Source organism: Macaca fascicularis, chromosome 18 (genome assembly GCF_037993035.2).
Source record: "Macaca fascicularis isolate 582-1 chromosome 18, T2T-MFA8v1.1".
NCBI classification, from domain to species: Eukaryota; Metazoa; Chordata; class Mammalia; order Primates; family Cercopithecidae; genus Macaca; species Macaca fascicularis.
This window is the reverse complement of record NC_088392.1, coordinates 75,377,277-75,399,572: the sequence shown is the minus strand read 5'-3', so window position 1 is coordinate 75,399,572 and position 22,296 is coordinate 75,377,277. Positions and strand designations below refer to the sequence as shown.

The 22,296-nt window shown below is 39.7% G+C and overlaps 1 protein-coding gene across 10 annotated transcripts in view; it reads right to left on the bottom strand.

The window, feature by feature from the left end:
* Positions 1–1,848: 1,848 nt before the first annotated feature.
* The window catches only part of ARHGAP28 (Rho GTPase activating protein 28), a 197,430-nt gene continuing 176,982 nt past the window's right edge, over positions 1,849–22,296 (bottom strand). For all 10 annotated transcript variants that reach the window (XM_015439836.4, XM_015439835.4, XM_045378235.3 and 7 more), the window contains 3 exons: positions 20,640–20,764; positions 9,071–9,135; positions 1,849–5,620 (listed from right to left, as the gene is read on the bottom strand). In XM_015439836.4, the coding sequence (XP_015295322.3) occupies positions 5,526–5,620; positions 9,071–9,135; positions 20,640–20,764 (285 nt within the window). In that variant the 3' untranslated portion in view covers positions 1,849–5,525. The remainder of the gene's footprint in view (positions 5,621–9,070; positions 9,136–20,639; positions 20,765–22,296) is intronic.

Sequence of the window (22,296 nt, the reverse complement as noted above, 5' to 3'; positions counted from 1 at the left end):
GGGTCAGGGACCCACTTGAGCAGGCAGTCTGTCTGTTCTCAGATCTCAGACTCTGTGCTGGGAGAACCACTATTCTCTTCAAAGCTGTCAGAGAGGGACATTTAAATCTATAGAGGTTTCTGCTGCCTTTTGTTTGGCTATGCCCTGTCCCCAGAGGTAGAGTCTACAGAGGCAGGCAAGCCTCCTTGAGCTTCCCGCAGCTTTGTTTACCTACCCAAGCCTCAGCAATGGCAGGTGCTCCTCCCGAAGCCTCGCTGCTGCCTTGCAGTTAGATCTCAGACTGCCGTGCTAGCAATGAGGGAAGCTGTGTGGGCGTGGGACCCTCTGAGCTGGGCGCAGGATATAATCTCCTCGTGTGCCATTTGCTAAGACCCTTGGAAAAGCGCAGTATTAGGGTGGGAGTGACCCAATTTTCCAGGTGTTGTGTGTCAGTTTCCCTTGACTAGGAAAGGGAATTTCCTTCCCCCTTGTGCTTCCCGGGTGAGGCGATGCCTTGCCCTGCTTCAGCTCTTGCTCGGTGGGCTGCACCCACTGTCTGACATGCCCCCATGAGATGAACCTGGTACCTCAGTTGGAAATGCAGAAATCACCTGTCTTCTGTGTCGCTCACGCTGGGAGCTGGAGGCTGGAGCTGTTCCTATTCAGCTGTCTTGGAACCACGCCCCCAGACAGTCTCCATATACATTTTAAAATCAGCTTCTCAATTTCTACAACAAAAAAGACTCCTGGAATTTTTTTTGGATTTCGTTGTGTCTGCAGATCCTTTTGGGGGAGAATGCATGCCTTAACATTGAATCTTGCAATTCAGGAACGTGGACTATCCTTCCATTCATTGAGTTCGTATTTAATTTCCCTTGGCAATGTTTATAGTTTTCAGTAATTAGGCCCTGCTTATCTTGCACTAAATTTATTTTTCTATATTTTATATTTGTTGATGCTATTGTAAGTGGTATTGCTTTTATAATTTTCTTTCCCAGCTGTCTTTATAGCTAATACATGGAACACAATTGATTTTTGTGAATAACCTTGTATCCTGTGATGTTGCTAAATGTACTTATTACTTCTAGTAATTTTAACTATTAATTCCTTATGATTTCCTTTACATAATCATATAGTCATATCATCTGCAAATTAAACATTTTTATACTTATTCCTTTCAACACTTTTTGCCTTTTCTTGATTTATAGCCTTAGATAGGATCTCCTGTACAGTGTTAAACAAAAATAGCAAAAACAGACACTCTTACCTTATTTGTTATCTCAGGGCACATTTATTCAATCTTGGCACTACTGAATAATTCTTTTTTTTTTTGGACAGAGTCTTGCTGTTTCTTCCAGGCTAGAGTGCAGTGGTACCATCTTGGCTCACTGCCACCTCCGCCTCCTGGGTTCAAGTGATTCTCCTGCCTCATCCTCCCGAGTAGCTAGGATTATAGGCACACACCACTGTGCCTGGCTAATTTTTGTATTTTTACTAAAGATGGGGTTTCACCATGTTGGCCAGGCTGGTCTCGAACTCCTGACCTCAAGTGATCCTCCCGCCTCACCTCCCAAAGTGCTGGATTACAGGTGTGAGCCACTGTGCCAGGGCCAGGCTGGATAATTCTATGTTGCAGGGCTGTCCTGTGCACTGGAGTGGGATCGGCACCATCCTTGGCTTCTCACCCACCAGAGGCTGGCAGCGCCCTCTCACCCCCTGGTGGTGAGAACCTGGTAAGTTACTCTTCAAAAACAAGAACATTTGGAAACATCTGTTTCCAGGTATTGCCAAATATTTCCTTAAGGCAAAAATCATCCCTAGCATCACTGTGCCCTTGGAATAGCCAAGTAGAAGAATTCTCATACAATGTTTTTAGTGTTTTTCTCTTTATTTCTTAAGGATAAAATGCAACATACATATTCTACTTAACAATGAAAGCTGATGGAACAGAAGAATCATTACTAGCTTTTGAGATGGGCAAAGACTTAAAACATTGGTGTTTTCTAGTGTCATGATTTGTCAATCAAATTAGTTTTAGAAAATAGTTGGTAAATGTCTGACAGAAACAAAAATTTTTAAGGTGTATGTAAGTGTGTAAAACTGTTAAAAATGCTTGAAAACACACACTCTAATCCCATGTCGTATTATTTTTATTTGTAGAAAATAGTTAAAAACTGCCTGTCAGAGAAACTATTTAATCCCTTAACACAAAGTCTTTTAAGGCAAATAAACATTTATGAAGAACAGTTGAAATACGCCCGCTAGGAAGAAGGGACATTTTAACTCATGTGAGCTTTCAGTCAAGTGAAATAGGTGGACACCAGATGAAAATGCCTGAAAGAAAAGATGGACATTAATTCCTACTCCTGAACACTCGCGTCTGCACGTGGTTAGAAACTCAAGACAATGAGCAGGGCACAGAATTCTCTGAGTATACCACACAGAATTCTCTCAGAGTATACCACACAGAATTCTCTCAGAGTATACCACACAGAATTCTCTCAGAGTATACCACACAGAATTCTCTCAGAGTATACCACACAGAATTCTCTCAGAGTATACCACACAGAATTCTCTCAGAGTATACCACACAGATCACAGTTACACAGTACTTCTGCTTTTAAAGCTTTGCTGAAAACGTTTTTCGTCATTAAATGTATATTATTAAACATACACTGAAAGCTAATTGAAGGGATTTAAATAATAAGATTCAGGCACAGTTTGTAACAACAATTGTTAAAGTCCATTCATTTTTTTTTTTCCTAAGAAAGGCGATTGAGGTAGTTTATACTGTATAGACGTTGTAAATAGTTGATAATCCAGTTTGTTTAGAGATCATTGACTCCAAGAATCATATTCCCAAGTGAGCTGCTTAACAAAGGGATCTTCTTTTGCAGAATGGAGGAAAAAAATGAATCAACTCTAGGATTTTTTCTGAATAAGCATTCCTAAAATGTCAGTTCCCACACTTTCTCCTGGAGGACATAATTTTCCCAAGTGTATACCAAGAGCACTAGGAATGGGTGAGGGGGAGAAGCTCTTAAGGATAGCATGTAGAAGCCCAGTATCTGCCCTTCTTTTGTTTGCAAAGAATTGCAATGAATTCATTAAACTTTTTAAAAACAACTCTTGATAAGGCAAAAATTCTTTCAATACTTAGATGACAGGCATCTTTGCATTTTAACTGTAGGGGTTTGTTTATTCTGAAGAATAAAATTGGTCAAAAGAACCTCTTTAATCACACAAATATTAGTCTGTGTATCTACTAAAAATTCTTCTCTAATCAATTCGCCCTCTGATTAAGAATAAAAGTTATATCCAATGATACTAGTATTGACATGGCCTTCCATATATATATATATATGGAAAGTTGAAAGTTGTTAAACATCCTTGAATAAACTAGAGTGATTATACTTATTGACTCAGCTAAGTCTCTGCCATGTAAAACCACATGAAAGTGGACAAGAAACTGTATTTTACCTGTTACCTATTAGGGATTTATTTGAAACTGATGACAAACTGAAGTAAATCTTAAAACCTTCAGAATTTACTCACAGGTTCTAATGTGTTTTTGGTCAAAAGAAATAAAAATTCTCAAATAAAAAATTTAATGAACAGATTTGTGAATTATATAAACACAACAGAATTGAACTATTTGAATGCAAGGAAATACACTGAGAAATATCACTCAGTTTTCATATACATGCAGAAACATAAGGTAGCTATTTGAAGAATTTCTTCCATATGTGGTCATAAATTACTGCCATTTTACATCTTGGGACGTGGTAATTACATAAAGTAAAATGTTTACCCCTGTTGTCTGAATTGCAAAAATGATGACAGCATTTTTTTCAGACTCTAGAAATTCATGATGTAGCCACGTGCCACCAATTGCTCATACATTAAAAATGAATAAAATGTAGGAATAAATATAAAACTTATGCAGAAGGCACGTTTCCTTTTAATGGGTTTTCAGGCAAAAAAAAAAAAATTCTCAAATGAACAAATCAAATGAATGGATCTTGTGTTTTCTATAAAAATATAACAAAATCCTAAATTCCAGCAAGTTATCTACATGTTTTAATATAAGCAACGTTTCATATAGATATCAAGGTGTAATATAGCATATAAAAGATTTCTTCTACAAATGGGCTTAAATATTACCATGTTTTGAGACCTGCGAAGTAGACAAAAAGATGTTTTTGGTATTTGTGAGCAACTCTGTCTACCGCTTGAATTGTTAAGAGAGAGTCATTTGGGCCTCATTACAACCAATATAAATTCATCAAAATCTTGTCTGGGATAAATGAGAACTCTGTCCGCATTTCCAGCTAATCCGAGAAGGACTATATCCACAGTCTCAAGAGGAAAGGCAGAGCTGTCCAATCCCTCAGAACCTTTTAGATTTGCTCCAAATTAGAAATGTGGGGACTATGTGTTCTGGGCGGTCACAGGTCTGGAATATGGCTCTGCAGGCTCTTGATAGTGAGATAGTGGTCATCTTACCAGACAGGTATCTGATTTTAAGCCTCATGCTAATCCACGATGCTCGGCCATGCTTATGATTAACAAACAAAAGCAAAATCTGCTTTTATAGTTTATAAAACCCGGATAGAACAGTATTTTTCAGCATTCTTGGATAAAGCAGTTCTGCATTTTTAAACTGGGACGGCAGAAGTGACTGTCTATAGTTGTGAAATATAAAAAAATGGTACGTTTGATCAGAAAAGGAAGCCTGTGCCTGGCACTTGGAAAGATACTGAGCACCATAACCATAATGAGAAAATAGAGGCTCTGTGAATGTTAATACATATGACACCCTTTGTCAAACTAAGCTTCACTAGCAGGACCTGTGCTCATAGAAGAATATGCTTTAAAAGTATCAATTTTCCACAGTCGATGATAGAGAAAAGTTCATTTGCACCAGAATGCTGACAGTCACAATACACAGCCTGATGTACATAACAATACAGTTTCTTTAAACAGAAGTTCTTCCTCCTCCAATTCAGGAGTCAGTCAGAGCATAAATATTGTATGTTTCACTTTAGAAACCGATTCTCTTTAAAAAGCGTATCTGGATAATTTTGCAGGGTAGAAATGAAGGCTATTTCTGGCATTCTTGCTCAAAAAGTCAAATATGTACACTAAGTATAAAAAAGGGTCTCTTTCACCTCTCTCGTTGGGTAGCATTGGCTACATAAAGAACACTGCTTATCCCTCGGTCTAGGGCCAAGTTCATTTCTGCTAGGAAGCTGAAATACTAGAAGTGATTAGAGTTCCATATTCTAGATTGGTATTTCTTCTGGAAGGACCACATCATCTTTCCTTTACTTTTATAAAAAAAAAAAAATCATGAGAAAGCTTCAGCTGAATTGGTGAACCAGTGCCCCTTCCATAGTTCATGCTGACAATGTCCACTGCGGAGGGCCAGAAAAACTGAGAAGGCTGTAGGAACAAATATGTCAAACACAGTGTTGTTTTTTCCCTACCAAAATGTAGGATCTTTTTGGCATATAATACATGATAGCAGCTATCTTGAGGATATTTTAAGAACTTGGTTGGGGTTTAATCACCCATTCTGCTTGAGGATTTATACGATATACATCCAATATATAAGCATCTGGATCCAAGCAATGCTCTCCTAAAAGAAAAAGATCAGAGAATAAGTGTACATTTGTGTGTGTGTGTGTGCGTGCGTGTGCACACGTGTATGTGTGTGTTTGTGAGGTTCAAATAAGGTTAATATAGTTCTCTTGGCCAAAGTAAGTAGACATATGTTAAGGTTTCTTAACAAACTCTTCTTCCCTCTTCTCCCTCTCTCCCTTCCTTTTTTTTTTTTTTCTTTAAGACTGTGAAGTATGGGTATATCAAATAAATCTCATGTGAAATTGTGGAAGAAAGCAGACATACCATCACAGGCAAATTGTTCCCTTGCTTCATGGCATCAATTAGAAAATTATGGCAAGGGCTGGGTGCGGTGCCTCACACCTGTAATTCCAGCACTTTGGGAGGCTGAGGCGGGCAGATCACTTGAGGTCAGGAATTTGAGACCAGCCTGGACAACATGGTGAAACCCCATGTCTATTAAAAATACAAAAATTAGCCAGGTGTGGTGGCAGGTGCCTGTAATCCCAGCTACTGGGGAGGCTGAGGCAGGAGAATCACTTGAACCCGGGAGGCCGAGGTTGCAGTGAGCCAAGATCGTACTACTGCACTCCAGTCTGGGTGACAGAGTGAGATCCTGTCTCCAAAAAAAGAAAAAAGAAAAGAAAACTATGGCAAGAACTTGTTTCAGGTATAAACTCATCATTCATATGCTAATACATGTCCTCCAGTGGTTTTTTTTTTTTTTTTTTTTTTTTTTTGAGACGGAGTCTTGCTCTGTCGCCCAGGCTGGAGTGCAGTGGCCGGATCTCAGCTCACTGCAAGCTCCGCCTCCCAGGTTCACGCCATTCTCCTGCCTCAGCCTCCCGAGTAGCTGGGACTACAGGCGCCCGCCACCTCGTCCGGCTAGTTTTTTGTATTTTTAGTAGAGACGGGGTTTCACCGTGTTAGCCAGGATGGTCTCGATCTCCTGACCTCGTGATCCGCCCGTCTCGGCCTCCCAAAGTGCTGGGATTACAGGCTTGAGCCACCGCGCCCGGCCTCCTCCAGTGGTTTTATAGATAGGTACTTGACCAGAGCTAGAGAAGATTCAAGTCAAGTTCGTTTTAGGAATGGTCATTTTGTTTCTTCACTACGGATGTAAAGCCCATAGGTAGGAAATCCCAAAATGGTAACAACTAAAAGATCATCATTCCCTGGGGCAAACGTATTCGAAAGTCTTTACGTGCAGTGTGCTTGAAACGTATGCTGAAGTCTCAAACAAAACTACCAAGAGCTGCCTGCATGCTCGGTTGTTTGATTCATTCACTGACCAAATATTAATCATGTGCCAGGCATTATTCCAGGGGCTGGGTTTACAGCCATGTATCAGTCAAAAACATTCTAAGAGCAGCATAAGGCAACTAACAAACACATATAATATCAAGTAAGTCCGCTGGTGATAAGAACATGAGAGAAAGGCCAAGCATGGAAGGCATGTTCGGGAGGGTGTGAGGAAGGGGGGTCTCGCTGAGAAGCTGATTTATCGGCAAAGACCTGGCAGAGGCCAGGGACTGAGAAGTGAGGCTGTCTGGAGGGAGGGCATCCTGGGGAAAAGTCAGAGCACATGCAGAGGCCCCAAATCCAAGCCTGCCAGGTGATTGTATTTACAGGTTTAGTGTTTGAAGGGACCCGTGGGATAGAAATTTCAGGGGCATCCACATACAGGTGGATTTAAAGCAGTGAGATGGATCAAGCTCGCCAAGGAAGGTAAGTGCAAAGAGAGGAGAGTTCCGAGGACTGAACCCTATCGTTCTCCAACCTTGAGAGGCTGAGAGGACAAGAAATAAGGGGCACAGGGGCTCCAGCAGCACAGCCAGGAAAAGCGGGAAGACAGTCAGAAGCTTAGGGCGTCCCTGAAGTCAGGTGAAGAAAGTGTTCTTCAAAGGAGGGAAAGATCAACTCAGGCAGTTCTAAAGACAGACGAGTTGTGTGGTGACCGTGACAAGAGGGTGATTCTGGTGTAAGTGCTGAGGGACAGAGCGTGCCTGGAGTGGCTTCAAGAGAGAACAAGGAGGAAGAAATTGGAGTGTAGACACTGATTCAAGAAGCTTTTGCTGTAAGGTGGAACAGAGAAACGGGAGTAGACTTAAAGGGGGTCAAGAAAATTTTGTAAAGGTGAGGGAAATTGCCAGTTTTTTAAATGCAGATGGAGATGCTGCAGCTGGGAGGGAAAGGTTGATGGTGTCGGAGAGCGGAGGGTGCTGGCGAGAGGAGGTGCTGCCCTCAGTGGGAGCACAGAGCGCCCATGGGACTGTGAAGATATTCACAGACCAAGCGGGGAAGTTTTGTTGATTCCTCCCCTGCTCCCCCAGGGAAATAGAAAGAATGAATTTGGGAGGAGAGTGAAAATAGGGAAGTTAATCAAAATGGTGTCATGCCTCCGAAAGTTCTTACAGTCTTCTCCGCTTTGTTTTGCATCGAGTCTCCAGAGAGACTTTCCAACTTCAAGTCACACTGAAAAGACCCAGGCCAGCGAGGCGCAGGGGCTCACACCTGTAATCTCAGCACTTTGGGAGGCCGAGGTGGGCGGATCACTATTGAAAAGACCCAGGCCAGCGAGGCGCAGTGGCTCACACCTGTAACCTCAGCACTTTGGGAGGCCGAGGTGGGCGGATCACTATTGAAAAGACCCAAGCCAGCGAGGCGCAGTGGCTCACACCTGTAACCTCAGCACTTTGGGAGGCCGAGGTGGGCGGATCACTATTGAAAAGACCCAAGCCAGCGAGGCGCAGTGGCTCACACCTGTAACCTCAGCACTTTGGGAGGCCGAGGTGGGCGGATCACTATTGAAAAGACCCAGGCCAGCGAGGCGCAGTGGCTCACACCTGTAACCTCAGCACTTTGGGAGGCCGAGGTGGGCGGATCACTATTGAAAAGACCCAAGCCAGCGAGGCGCAGTGGCTCACACCTGTAACCTCAGCACTTTGGGAGGCTGAGGTGGGCGGATCACTTGAGGTCAGGAGTTCGAGAGCAGCCTGGCCAACATGGTGAAACCCCATCTCTACTAAAAATAAAATAATTGTCTGGGCATGGTGGTGGGCACCTGCAATCCCAGCTACTAGGGAGGCTGAGGCAGGAGAATCACTTGAACCTGGGAGGTGGAGGTTGCAGTGAGCCAAGATCATGCCAATGCATTCCAACCTGGGCAACAGAGCAAGGTTCCATCTCAAAAACAAAACAAAACAAAACAAAAACAACAACAATAACAAAACAGGAAAAGATCCAAGCTTACTCCATATCAACACTAAAATATTCTCATTTAAATTTTGAAAATATTTTAGAAAAGTTGTGCAACTGTTCTCACATGAGATAAAAATATCAGAAACCTACTGATTTTTAGTTTTTATCTGAGAGATTTAGAAAATATACCTTTATGGTAATATCAACATATTTCTTTTAGAGTAATCAGAGAATTGAGCAGTAGAAATTATTACAGTATGCTTACCTATATTTCCTCCAATTTCATATAACCTTTGGTTCTGAATCTTAATACATTCTGATGAACCATGACTGAAAAAAAAAAAAGAGAAAGTAATGTAATTTTAGCACTCTATCCTGATCTGAGGTAAAAGTGCATGTTAAACAACCAGGCAAAAAATACTTCATTCTACCTTGACGAAATATATCCCACAAAACTGTATCATGACTGAAGTTATGATAAAAACAATTGGTTTTCTGTCTGGCACAGACAAGAAGCTGAGGCCCCGGGAGGACGGGACTGCACCCACCAGGTTGGGAAGCCGCAGTGCTCCACCACATAGAGCCCACTGAGGCCACAGCTGCCAGCTCCATTTCAGGGTAGTTACTGTTACTGACACATCAAGGCTGGCCACGGAGCAGCTGCATGTTTAATACTACCTTGTCATTGGCCGTATTACTCTCAATCCAAAAGAAGTCAGGTTTTATTTCTGCATTTGCCAAAAAATTGAATGGGATTATCAGCCCATGTCACATTTCTGTTTGCCTCATGCTTTGCAAGGTGTCTAAGGCTGACTTCATTGCAAGTCTGTGCCCCTTAATAAAAGCAAGTCACGGCCGGGCACGGTGGCTCATGCCTGTAATTCTAGCACTTTGGGAGGTTGAGGCGGGCGGATCATCTGAGGTCAGGAGTTCGAGACCAGCCTGGCTAACATTGTAAAACCTCGTCTTTACTAAAAATACAAAAAATTAGCTGAGCGTGGTGGCGTGTGCCTGTAGTTCCGGCTACCCGGGAGGCTGAGGCAGGAGAATTGCTTGAACCCGGTAAGAGGAGGTTGCAGTGGGTGGTGATCACGCCATTGCACTCCAGCCTGGGCGACAGAGCGAAACTCCATCTTGAAAATAAAATAAAATAAAATAAATAAAATAAAATAAAATAAAATAAAGTCACAGGAAACTACCACTCAATTTAATTTTTCCACCCCAGACTAGAATGCTGTGTTAGAAGAGTCTAAAAGACTATCGATGACCTCCATCCCCATCAAGGAGCGACTTTCAGCTTGGTTCCTTTAATAATTGTCCTGGCCTCTCCACTGTGAGGAAGATGCAAGTGTGCCCTCTTTTTTTGTTGTTTTTTTTATTTAATCGAACTTTCATTTGAGATGCTGTAGATTCACACGTAGTTGTAAGAAATAATAAAAGCGCATCCTGTGCACCCTATACCGATTTCTCTCGATAGCAACATCTCATAAAACTCTAGTGCAGTATCACGACCAGAATGTTGACACCCATTCAGGGAAGATGCTGAACATTTCCAGCCCCACAAGGCACCCCCTGCTGCCCCTTTATAGCCACATTCACTCCTTCTCCCCATCCTACCCTATCCCCATCCCTTACCCCGGCAGTACTACCCTATTCTACAGTTCTATAAATTGGTCATTTCACAAAGGTTAAACAAATGGAAACATACAGTATGACACATTTTTGTACTAGCTTTTTTTTTTTTTTCCCCAACTTGGCATAAATCCCTAGAGATCCACCCAAGTTGCTGCATTTTTATTGCTGAGTAGTATTCCACGGTATAGAGGAGCCAGTTCTGTAGTCACTCACCTGCTGAAGGACACCTAGGCTTTTTCCCCCCAACCTTGCCAGTTTTTGACTGTGTAAATAAAGCCGCCATCAGCATTTGTGTACAGGTTTTTGTGTGAACACGCTCTTCATTTCTTCGGGATAAATGCCCAGGAGTGTGAATGCTGGGTCATATGGCAGCTGGAGATTGAGTTTTTTTAAGAAACTGCCAAACTATTTCATGGAGTGACTACACTATTGACATTCCCGCCAGAAATGCACGAGCGACCCCGTTTCTCTGTATCTTTGTCAGTATTTGGTGTTGTCAGTATTTTTTATTTTAGCCATTCTCACAGGTGTATAGTCATATGTAATTGTGGTTTTAATTAGCATTTCCATAATGGCCAACGATGCTGAACATCTTTCCATAGTTGCCATTTGTTTATCTCTTTGGTGAAATGTAATCTGTATCTCTTTGGTAGTGTCTGTTCATGTCTTTTGCCCACTTTCAAACTGGATTGTTTGTTTTTTTAACTGTTGAATTTTGAGTGTTTTATTTATATATTCTAGATACTAGTCCTTTGTTGGATACGTGGTTTTGCAAATACTTCATTCCAGTCCTTAGTTTGTCTTTTCATCCTATTCACATGGTCTTTTAGAATGTAAGTTTTCCATTTTGATGAAGTCTAATTTATCAATTTTATTTCTTATGGGTCACATTTTTGATGTCAAGCTCTAAGAACTCTTTAGTTTTAGATCACAAATATTTTCTCCTACATTATTTTCTAAGGGTTTTATAGTTTTACACTACACACTTAAGTCTGTGATCTGTTTTGAGTTAATTTTTGAATAGGTGTGAGGTTTAGATCGAGGTTTATTTATTTTTTGCCTATGGACGTCCATTGCTTCAACACCATTTACTGAAAAGGCTTCCTCCATCGAATTGCTTTTGTACTTTTCTCAAAATCAGTTGCTGGAATAGCCAAATTCATAGAGACAGAAAGGAGAAGAATGGTTGCCAGTGGCTAAAGGCAGGGTGAATGGGGATAGAGTCTCCGTGTGGGATGATAAAAAAGATTTTGGGTATGAATGATGGTGATGGTTGCACAACAATGTGAATGTACTTAGTGCCGCTGAACTGTCCCTTTGAAATGGTTAAAACAGACTTTTATGTTACGTATAGTTTACAATAAAAATCTTTTAAAAATCAGATGGGCCTATTTGTGTAGGTCAGTTTCTGGGTTCTCTATTCTATTCCATTGATCTAAGTGTCTATCCCTCCACCGGCACCATACTATCTTGATTACTCTACCTTTTATATAATCAGCCTTAATATCTAGTAAAGTGATTCCTCCTACTTTGTTCTTCTTTTTCAGTATCATTTTATTCTAGCACCTGCGCTTTTCCATATATATTTTTAGAATAAGCTTGTGCATGTTTACAAAGTAACTTGCTGGAATTTTGACAGGAATTGCATTAAACCCATAGATCAATTTGGGGAGAACAGATATCTTTACCGTGTTATCTTCCAATCCATGAAAATGGTATGTCTCTCCATTTCTTTAGGTCTTCTTTAATTTCTTTCACCAGCATTTTGTAATTTTCAACGTATAGATCTTGTGAAGGTTTACTTAAGTTCATGCTTAAGTATTTATTTTTAGAGTGACTGTAAAGGGTATTGTGTTTTTACTTTTGGTTTTAAATTCGGTTTCCACATTTAAAATGTATTCCAATATTCCAGTGTGACTGATTTTTGTGTGTTAATCTTGTATCCTGTGATCTTACTGAACTGACTTATTAGTTCTAGGTCTTTTTAAGTTTTTATTTTATGAAATTTTTTAATGTAGATATTCAGGTCATCTGCAAATAGAGACCATTTTATTTCTTCCTTTATAACCTGTGTGCCTTTTCTTTTCTTTGCCTTACTGCAGTGACTTAATATTCCAGAAGTATGTTGAGATTGAAGAAAGTGGGCATCCTTATTCTTGCTCTTAGAGGGAAAGTATTCAATCTTTCATTGTTAAGTATGATGTTAGCTGTAGGTTTTGTAGATCATCTTTATCAGGTTGAGTAAGTTCTCCTCTTTTTCTAGTTTTCTGAGAGTTTTTATCATGACTCGGTGCTGGATTTTGTCAAAGGCTTTTTTTCTGTATCAATTGAGATGACTGTATGGTTTTTCTCCTATTGATATGACTAATCACATTGATTGATTTTTTAATGGTAAATCAACCTTGCATGCCTGAAAAAAATCCGTTGGTTTACGGTATATAATTCTTTTAATAAATGCTAGGTTAGATTTGTTATTTTGCTGATAATTTTTAAAATCTAAATTTATGAGATATTGGTCTCTAGGGCTTTTGTTTTTTTTAATATAATTTTTATTTTTTGGTATTAGGGTATTAATACAAGCTTCATAAAATGAGTTAGGGAGTATTCCTCCCTCTTCTATTTTCTAGAAAAGATTGTTCTAGATTACTCTTAATTCTTTAAACATTTGCTAGTTTTCTCCAGCAAAACCATCTGGGCTTCCAGAGATTTTAAAAACTTTAAAATTATAGATTCAATTCCTTTAATGGCTATAGCACTATTCAGCTAGTCAATTTCATTTTGGTTGTATTTTGGTAATTAGTGTTTTTCGAGGAATTGGTACATTCTAAGTTTTGAATTTATTAGCTGTGAAGTTGTTACAGTAATCCTTTTTATCCCTTTAATGGAAGTACTGTACAGTGATACTCCATTTGACTTTGGATATCCTTGATGTTTGTCATCTCTTTATCTTTGTTAGTCTTTCTAGGAGTTTATCAATTTTATTGCTTTTTTAAAAAAGCAACTTTTTGTTTCACTGATCTTTATCATTTTCCTGTTTTTAATTTCACTTATTTCTGCTTATCTTTATTAATTTCTTCCTTCAGGTTGTTTTAGGTATATTTTGCTCTTATTTTTGTAGTTTTTAGAGGTAGGAACTTGGACAGTGGATTTGAGATCTTTCATTTCTATCATAAGCATTTACTGCTATAAATTTTTCTCTCAGCACAGCTTTAGTTGCATCCCACATAATTTTATTTTTAAAATTTTATTTATGTATTCATTTTTGAGATGGAGTCTCACTCTGTCACCCAGGCTGGAGTGCAGTGGTGTGGTTTCGGCTCACTGCAAACTCTGCCTCCCGGGTTCAAGTGATTCTCCTGCCTCAGACACCTGAGTAGCTGAGATGACAGTTGACTGCCACCATGCCTGGCTCATTTTTGTATTTTTAGTAGAGATGGCATTTCACTGTTGGCCAGGCTGATCTCGAACTCCTGACCTCGTGATCCACCCACCTCAGCCTCCCAAAGTGCTGGAATTACAGGCATGAGTCATCGTGCTCAGCCTATCTTTCTGGATTCTATCTTGTTTTATTTATAGAATTTTTTAGTATATTGCTTTGTATGGCTTTGTGGTTTCTCTGGATATTACAGAACATGTGTAACTTATTGCAGTTTACTGATATTGATGTTATTACTAATAAATGATATGTACTTTTATTAGTTTTTATCCTCACACTTAAAAATTAATGATATTTATTCCTTTAAAAGTTTTTATATTTCTATCATGGTAAAATACATATAACAAAACATTATATTAGCAATTTTTAAGTGTATAGTTCAGTGGTATTAAATACATTCATAATGTTGAACAACCATAACCAGCATCTGTTTTCAGAACTCGTTTTATCTGTAAAACTGAAACCGTATGCCTATTAAACAATAATTCCCCATTTCCCCTCTCTCTTAGGCCCTAGCAACCACCATTCTATTCTGTCTCTATGATTCTGACCATAACTAAGTGGAGTCATATAGTGTTTATCCTCTTGTGACTGGCTTATTTCATCAGCATAACGTTCTTGAAGTTCATCCATGTTGTAGCATATGTCAGAATTTCTTTCCTTTTTATGGCTGAATCGTATTTCCTTATATGTATATACATATTTGGCTTATCCGTTCATCTATTGATGAATACTTAGAATGCTTCCATGTTTTAACTATTGTGAATAATGCTGTGAACATGAGAGTAAAATGTCTCCATGAGGCCCTGCTTTTAATTTTTTGGCCATGTACCCACAGGTGGAATTGCTGGATCATATGGTAATTCTATTTGTAACATTTTGAGGAATCACCATACTGTTTTCTACAGTGGCTGTAGCATTTTTTACACCCCCACTTCCCACCAGTGGTGCACAAGATTTCTGATTTCTTCTCATCCTCACCAGCAATTGTTTTTTTCTTCTTTTTTTTTTTTTTTAAGGTAGTAGCTATTCAAATGAGTGTGATAGTTCTATTTATTCTCAGTTCTTTGAATTCAAAATCACGTAAGTTAAAGGAGGACCACTGATGCATGCATAGATTTCATTTTTAAAATGGAAAGATAATCCTGATATTCTGGCATAACTAAATTTTACCTATTTTACTCTGAAATTATTTTACCATTGAAAAGTGGTAGTTTTAAAAAAACTGGTAAGATCCTGTAAACAATTTTAAAATAAATATTTAATTTTAGAACTCTTTTAGATTTACAGAAAAGCTATGAAGATGGTATAGGCAGATCCCATATGCCCCACACCGCTCCCCCTGTTATAAACATCTAATATTAATGTAGTACATTTGTTACAATTAATGAACCAATATTGATACATTATTATTAACTAAAGTCCATACTTTATTCAGATTACCTTCATTTTAACCTAATACTCATTTTCAGTTCAAGGATCCTATCCAGAATTTCACATTACATTTAATAATTGTAGGGGGCTGAACAGTGTCCCCCAAAATTCATGCCCGCCCTGAAGTTCATAATTTGACCTTATTTGGAAATAGGGCATTTAGAGATGTAATTAGTTAAAGATCGTGAGACTAAATCATCCTGGATTTAGGTGGCACCTAAAATGAGTAAAGATGATGTGAAGATGGGAGAAGAGATTGAAATGATGTGTAAGCCATGGAATGCCAAGATTGCTGTCAACCACCAAAAGTTACGAGGGAGGCATGGCAGAGTTTCTCCCGCTGAGCTTTTAGAAGGAATCTACCTGACATCTTTATTTCAGACTTCTGGACTCTTGAACTGTGAGAGAATACATTTCCACCTTTTAAGCTACCCAATTTGTGGTCATTTGTTATGGCAGCACTGGGAAATTAATATAGTAGTTGGGTCTCCTTAGACTGCTCTGATAATTTCTCACAGTTGCCTTCGTTTTGATGACCTGAACAGTTTCAAGGAGTACTGCTAGGGTATTTTACAGAATGTTCCTCAATTGGGATTTTTCTGATGTTTTTCTCATGTTTAGATTGGAATTATGTGTTCTTGGAGGAAGACCACGGAGATAAAGGGCTGTTTCTATCGTATCAAGGGTGTACTTGGATATTATCAACATGACATCACTGCTAATATTAACCCGATCACCTAACTGAGGTCAGATTTCTTCGGTGTAAAGTTGCTTTTTCCCTTTTTACACGCTAGTTTTTGGAAGGAAGTCACTCTGCATAGACCACATTTAGGGAGTGGGGGTGCACCACCATTTTAAAATGTAATTGTCTTAAGTGTGTCCTCTACATACAATGAGCAATATATCAGATGATACAATTTTTGCTTCTCTCACCAAATGTGATTTTAAAAATGCATGAGAAGTAGGATAGTTTATAGCCCTCTTTGTACCCACTCTGATGTTCTCCTTTCCTTTCTGATGTTCTAAGCCTTGTTATAATTTCATTTCTGTTTAAAGAACTTTCTTCAGCCATCCTTTATGGGTCAATTTGTTAGCAACAAATCTCTTAGTTTTCCTTCATCTGAGAATGTCTTTATATCTCCCTCATTTCCAGAAGGACATTTTTGCTGAATATAGAATTCACAGTTGACAGGTCTCACTCTGTATTTCCTCTCCTTTTGGGATTCTGTATGACATGTAGCTCACTTGTTAGACTCCCATAGGTCCTTGAGGCTATGTTCATTTTTTTTCTGGTTTATTTCCTCTCTGTTGTTCATAATCGATAAACTATTGATATGTCCTCAAGTTTGCTAATTCTATCCTCTATTATCTTCACCCTACTACTGAACAAGTTTTTTCACCCATTCAGCAAGTTTTTTACTTCAGTTTTTGCATTTTTCAGTTCTGTAAATTTCCATTTGTTGTATTTTTAAATAACATCTATTTCTTTGCTGATATTTTCTACTTTTTCATTTGTTTCAGAATTCATAATTGCTTGTGGAAGTACTTTTTGTGACAGTTGCTATAACATTCTTGTCAGAAAATTCTAAAATTTGATTTAGTTTAGTGTTGACATTGTGGTTTCTTTTTTCTCATTCATGTTGTGGTTTTGTCTTAATGAGTGATTTTGGGTTGTATTGTGAACATTTTGGATATGACACGATGAGACTCTGGGGCTTATTTAATCTTCATTTTTTGGCATGTAGTCTTCCTGTTGAGGTTTAGCACAAGGTCTGGGTTGGCATGTATGTTCAGCTTCTTGCTGGGCCCGATTGAAAGCAGGACAGCAACTGGCTCTGCCTCATTGCCTCCAATTGGGAGTGTGAGATCAGCTCCCTGCTGGGCTCTGCTGCCACCAGGGTGGTGGAAAACAGAAGCTAACACTGCCTTGTTGCTGCAGGCTGAGGGTGAAGCTCAGCTCCCCACTGGGCCCCACTGACACCAGAAAAGAGGAGGGGAGGGAGCAGAGTGTCAACTGTTCCCACATCTTACCCCTTTCCACCAGGTGTCAGGTGGAGGCTCAGCTCCCCACTGGGGCTGACTGATACTAGTAAGGGCACCAGGGAAGCTCTGCTTTGGCCTGCCTTGTTCAGTTTTGCTCATATGGTCGGGGGAAGAGGCTCAGCTCCCTCAGGGCCTTACTGACACTTGTGCTAAATGGCCTGCCTTGCACTGCCTCACTGCTACTGTGTTTCATTGCTGCTGGGTTTCATTGCTGCTGGGTGAAGGGGAAAGCTTAGCTCACTGCAGGACCCTGCAGACACGACCCTGGCTTGGAATCAGACCACCCACCTGGTTGTGTTAGGTGGCACGTGGTGGATGGCAGATCCACTCCCTGCTTGGATCCACTGAAACCATGGGGCGGTGGCGCGTTTTTTCTGTTGGTGTTTGGCTGGAGTAGGGCAGATATTGCCAGAAACGATTTTCTGTGGTTAGGCCACCCCTTTACCTAACCCTTTGGCTAGGCTTTCCTTAGAGCTCTTTTTCATCTGTGCCTATTGTCAGTTGCAGGTTGGAAGTTTCCACAGTGTTCTGTCTGGGATGCATGGGAGGTGATAAGGAAACTCCCAGAACTCACCACCGTGTCATTTCTCAAGGCCTTGTCTTTCCACCTTTCAGAGTCTTTCTCTGCTTTTTGTTGTGTTACTGTCCAGGGTTTACTAGTTGTAAGGGAGAGTACCTGAAAGGAATGGGTCTTCTCCCTCCTGTTTTAACTTAAACACATGGGGGTCTGAGTAGGCAGTCAGAAATAAGCCTCTAGTGAATGAAAGACGCAAAATCAGGGCCAGTTTACAACACTTAAACTGAAATAGGCCATAGTTCTAACAAGTAAAGAGAACGGATAGGGCACAATTTTAAAAAAATTATTATTTTAAAAGTTTTTTATTTCCATAGGTTTTTTGGGAACAGGTATTTGGTTACAAGAGTAAATTATGTAGTGGTAATTTCTGAGATTTTGGTGTGCGCATCTCCCAAGCAGTATACAATGAACCCAATTTGTAGTCTTTTATTCCTCACCCTCTTCCCCCTTTTCCCCCTGAGTCCCCAAAGTCCACTATGTCATTCTTATGCCTTACATCCTCATAGCTTAGCTCCCACTTACAAGCGAGAACATATGATGTTTGGTTTTCCATTCCTGAGTTACTAAGATTTTTCGAAGAGGTTGTTATAAAAGATTTGAGTCTATCAGGAGTCATTGGTTCTAATTTATTTTTATTAGAAACATTTTCTTTCTACAAAAGGTCTACTTGAGAGTACAAAGTCAGCTTTGTATTATCTGTAACTAGAAGTCTATTGGATACCCAAATCCCTTGAATGGTATTTCAAGCCTCTATATGACTGCCTACGTGGAGGTGTCCAGGCCAATAGCAAAGAGGAATACATGTTTGGGGCTCCTGTTGACCTCTGTCTACTCTTCTTTTTTTTAACCCATTTCCCATTTAGGAAGGAAAGTGCAGCTTGCTCTCAGTGCAGTATTGTTGGGGCAAGTGGGAAACGGGTTAATGTGTGTGTATATATTATACGTAAAATGCACAAGTCAGAAGTACACAACTTGATGAATTTTCACAAAGTGAACACATCATATAATCTAATACCAAAAGAAAAAAAAAACTTCCAAGGCCATCAGCATGCCTTTCCGGTCGCTATGCCTTCCTCCACCCCCTACCTTCCACTACCCCCTTTAGTGGTAATTTCTGAGATTTTGGTGCACCCATCTCCCGAGTTTTTCTCCTGATGGTAGAAAATCCTGACCTCACACCATAGATGACTTTTACTGGCTACTTGTTTTTCTTTTAATTTAAATTTTATTGAGATAATTGTAGATTCACATGTGGTTGTAAGACATAATACAGAGAGATTCTTTGTATTCTGCCATTTTCCCCAATGGTAGCAATTCACACAACTACAGCATAATGTCACAATCAGGATACTGATATTAATACAATCTACCTATCTTATTCAGATTTCCCCGTTTTACTTGTACTCATTTGTGTGTGTGTGTGTGTGTATTAATTGCAATAGGATTTTATAGAGGGTCAGTTATCTAACATCACCACAGTCAAGATCCCAACACCACAAGTTCCAACACCATAAGGGTCCTTCATGTTGGCCTTTAGTGACCAAAACCATCTCCCTTCCAAATCAACCCTCCCAACCTCTGGCAACTAATCTATCCTCCAACAATAAAATTTAATTTCAAAAATGTTATACAAATGGAATTGTGCAATATGTTAACTTTTTCAATTGGCTTTTTGCTCAAAAAGGCTACTTCTTTTCAACATGACTGGAATGCTTTCATTTTAAGGCCCATCCATCAGTCTTACTAGAGACAGCAAATCATACATGCTCTACAATGGATAAACGAGTGCTTCTCATCCTTTGTAAACCAGAAGACAAATGTTTATTCTTTAGTAAGCATGTCCAGACAAAAATTATCATGATCTGTGCCCCTTCAAGGTGACCATGGCAGATTTGCAAAAAGAATTTTTGTAAGTATCATCCTGATTCTAAGAATTATTAGTATGTTTTAAGGAAAGTAACAGCTATGGTATCCACTTAACTACATAATCTCTATCTGATACAGGCATGTTAAAGCCAATGCAAGCCTAGGAAAATGTTATTCTTGAAGGACTATCAAGATATCCACAAAACTAACTTGCTATATTTTCATTCAAATAAAAGGTAAAACTCGGGCAGGCGCAGTGGCTCATGCCTCTAATCCCAGCACTTTGGGAGGCCAAGGTGGGCGGATCACCTGAGGTCAGGAGTTTGAGACTAGACTGGCCAATATGGTGAGACTCCATCTCTACTAATAAAGTACAAAAATATTAGCCAGGCATGTGGTGCGTGCCTGTAATCCCAGCTACTTGGGAGGCTGAGGGAGGAGAATCACTTGAACCCAGGAGGTGCAGGTTGCAGTGAGCCAAGATTGTGCAACTGCACTCTAGCCTGGGCAAAAAGAGCAAAACTCCATCTCAATAAATAAATAAATAAAATAAAATAAAATAAAATAAAAGGTAAAACTCACTGAATAAATGAAGCTACCAAGATAGACAATACCTATTAAGAATCCCATTTCTAGAAATTCCTTTGAAAAACAACTTTTGTTGTTAGCAATCATATATCTAACTTCATTCATTCTCTTTTCATTCTAGTAATCCACTGGTAAACTCCCTAAAGTAACAGGTTCTGTATTTTACAAAAGGTCAAATTTGTAAATGCCTAGAAAGTTATTCGTCTGGTAAATGTTTTCCTTCTTGTGCAGAGACCTTCATTCACATTGACTTACCTGTTTTCATATTGAAATTTTGCCAATATGTCTTTGGCTTTGGTTTGATTGTTGAGTTGAATGGCCATGGACACCTTGGAGAGAAGTGGAGCATGGACCCGTATGACTCCTTCCGGCACGTCAGACTGCCAAGGAGGAGAAATTCAGTACATTCTGTCAAACTAGGGTGAATATCAGCTCAATGATGCACTTAAGAGCTATGAAAATCAGTGCTACTCTGAATTGGGAAAACACGTCACTATGATCAACATTAACCAGAATGGAACACTACTTTCTTTCTCAGCTGGAGGCTCACTCATGACTAAGCTTAACCTGGGATTTTACTTTCACTGCACATGGGCAGGTCTTGCTATAATGACATAAAATCATGAGGGGGAAAAACTGGGTTATGACAAAGATCAAATGTTTCTATTCAGGCATTTCTTGGACAAACTCCTAACTGACCCTGCTTTAAGCAGAATTCTGTACTTCAATATATTTTAAGAAGACCAACCTTTTGAAAATGTTAAGAGTCAATTAGAAAATATGGCTTCTCCAATACCCTCTTTCTTTAGTTAGCAGCCATGAGTGGCTGGCCCGAATTCAATTCCACAGGGGCACTTGAAACGGGACCCCTCAAAGTGCACTGAAAACACTGCAGAGCAGGGTAAGTGGCTGTGGGAAAGATGGTGTCTCTTAATTGTTTTAAATCTGTACCTTCTCAAAGGATAGTGCTGTTGATGTAGATGATTTATATAAATGGACTCCTTAGAGTCACATTCTATCAATATTCTATTGATACCCTAGAAAAAATATGTTATGGGCTGAACTGTGTCTCCCCAAAAGACAAATTGAAGCCCTAACCCCTCAGTACCTCGAAACGTGACCTTATTTGGAAATACGTCATTGCAGATGTAATTAGTTAAGATGAGGCCATTACATAAGAGGTCTAAACTGCAGTAGGGTGTGCCCTTAACCCAAGTGACTTGCATCCTTATAAGAAGAGACACAAGAAAGAACGCCATGTGAAGATGGAGGCTGAGACCAGCTGAGGAATGCCGAGGATTACTGGCATCGCCAAAAGCTAAAGAGGGGCAAGAAGCAGGTGCTTCTCTCACAGGCTTCAGAAGGCGCCAAGCTTGCTGACACCCTGATTTTGGACTTTCAGCCTCAAGAACTGTGAAAGAATCATAAATGTCTATTGTTTTATGCCACCTCATTTGTGGTACCTTGTTAGGGCAGCCCTAAGGAACTAACACAAAATATTTTAGAACAGAGTCAGTTCTTACAGTATTCTCCTAACATTACCAGCAAGAACCATGAGAGCAGGAGTTCAGGAAAAGATACTGAGGGATTTGCATCTGGATGGGGGCCAAGTCCCAGGCTCATTGCAGCCAAGACTGTACTCCTAAAGTACGCCTTTAATTGTCTATGTCCTATTTCATCAGCTCTGCAGACGCCTCTCCCTATACAATAGATTGCACACTCTGACACTACTGACCGATGATCGTAATAATCTCGTTCCTTCTATAACTTTCCACAACATTGTAGCTGTGTATAGGAGGCCCAGGCACACATTCTGAATCATCAGCCAGTCAGGTCCCTCTACCATTCCTTTATGTGCCACATTGAAAATGTCAAGTTTGAAGGATAGTTCATGACAAACATTATACATAAA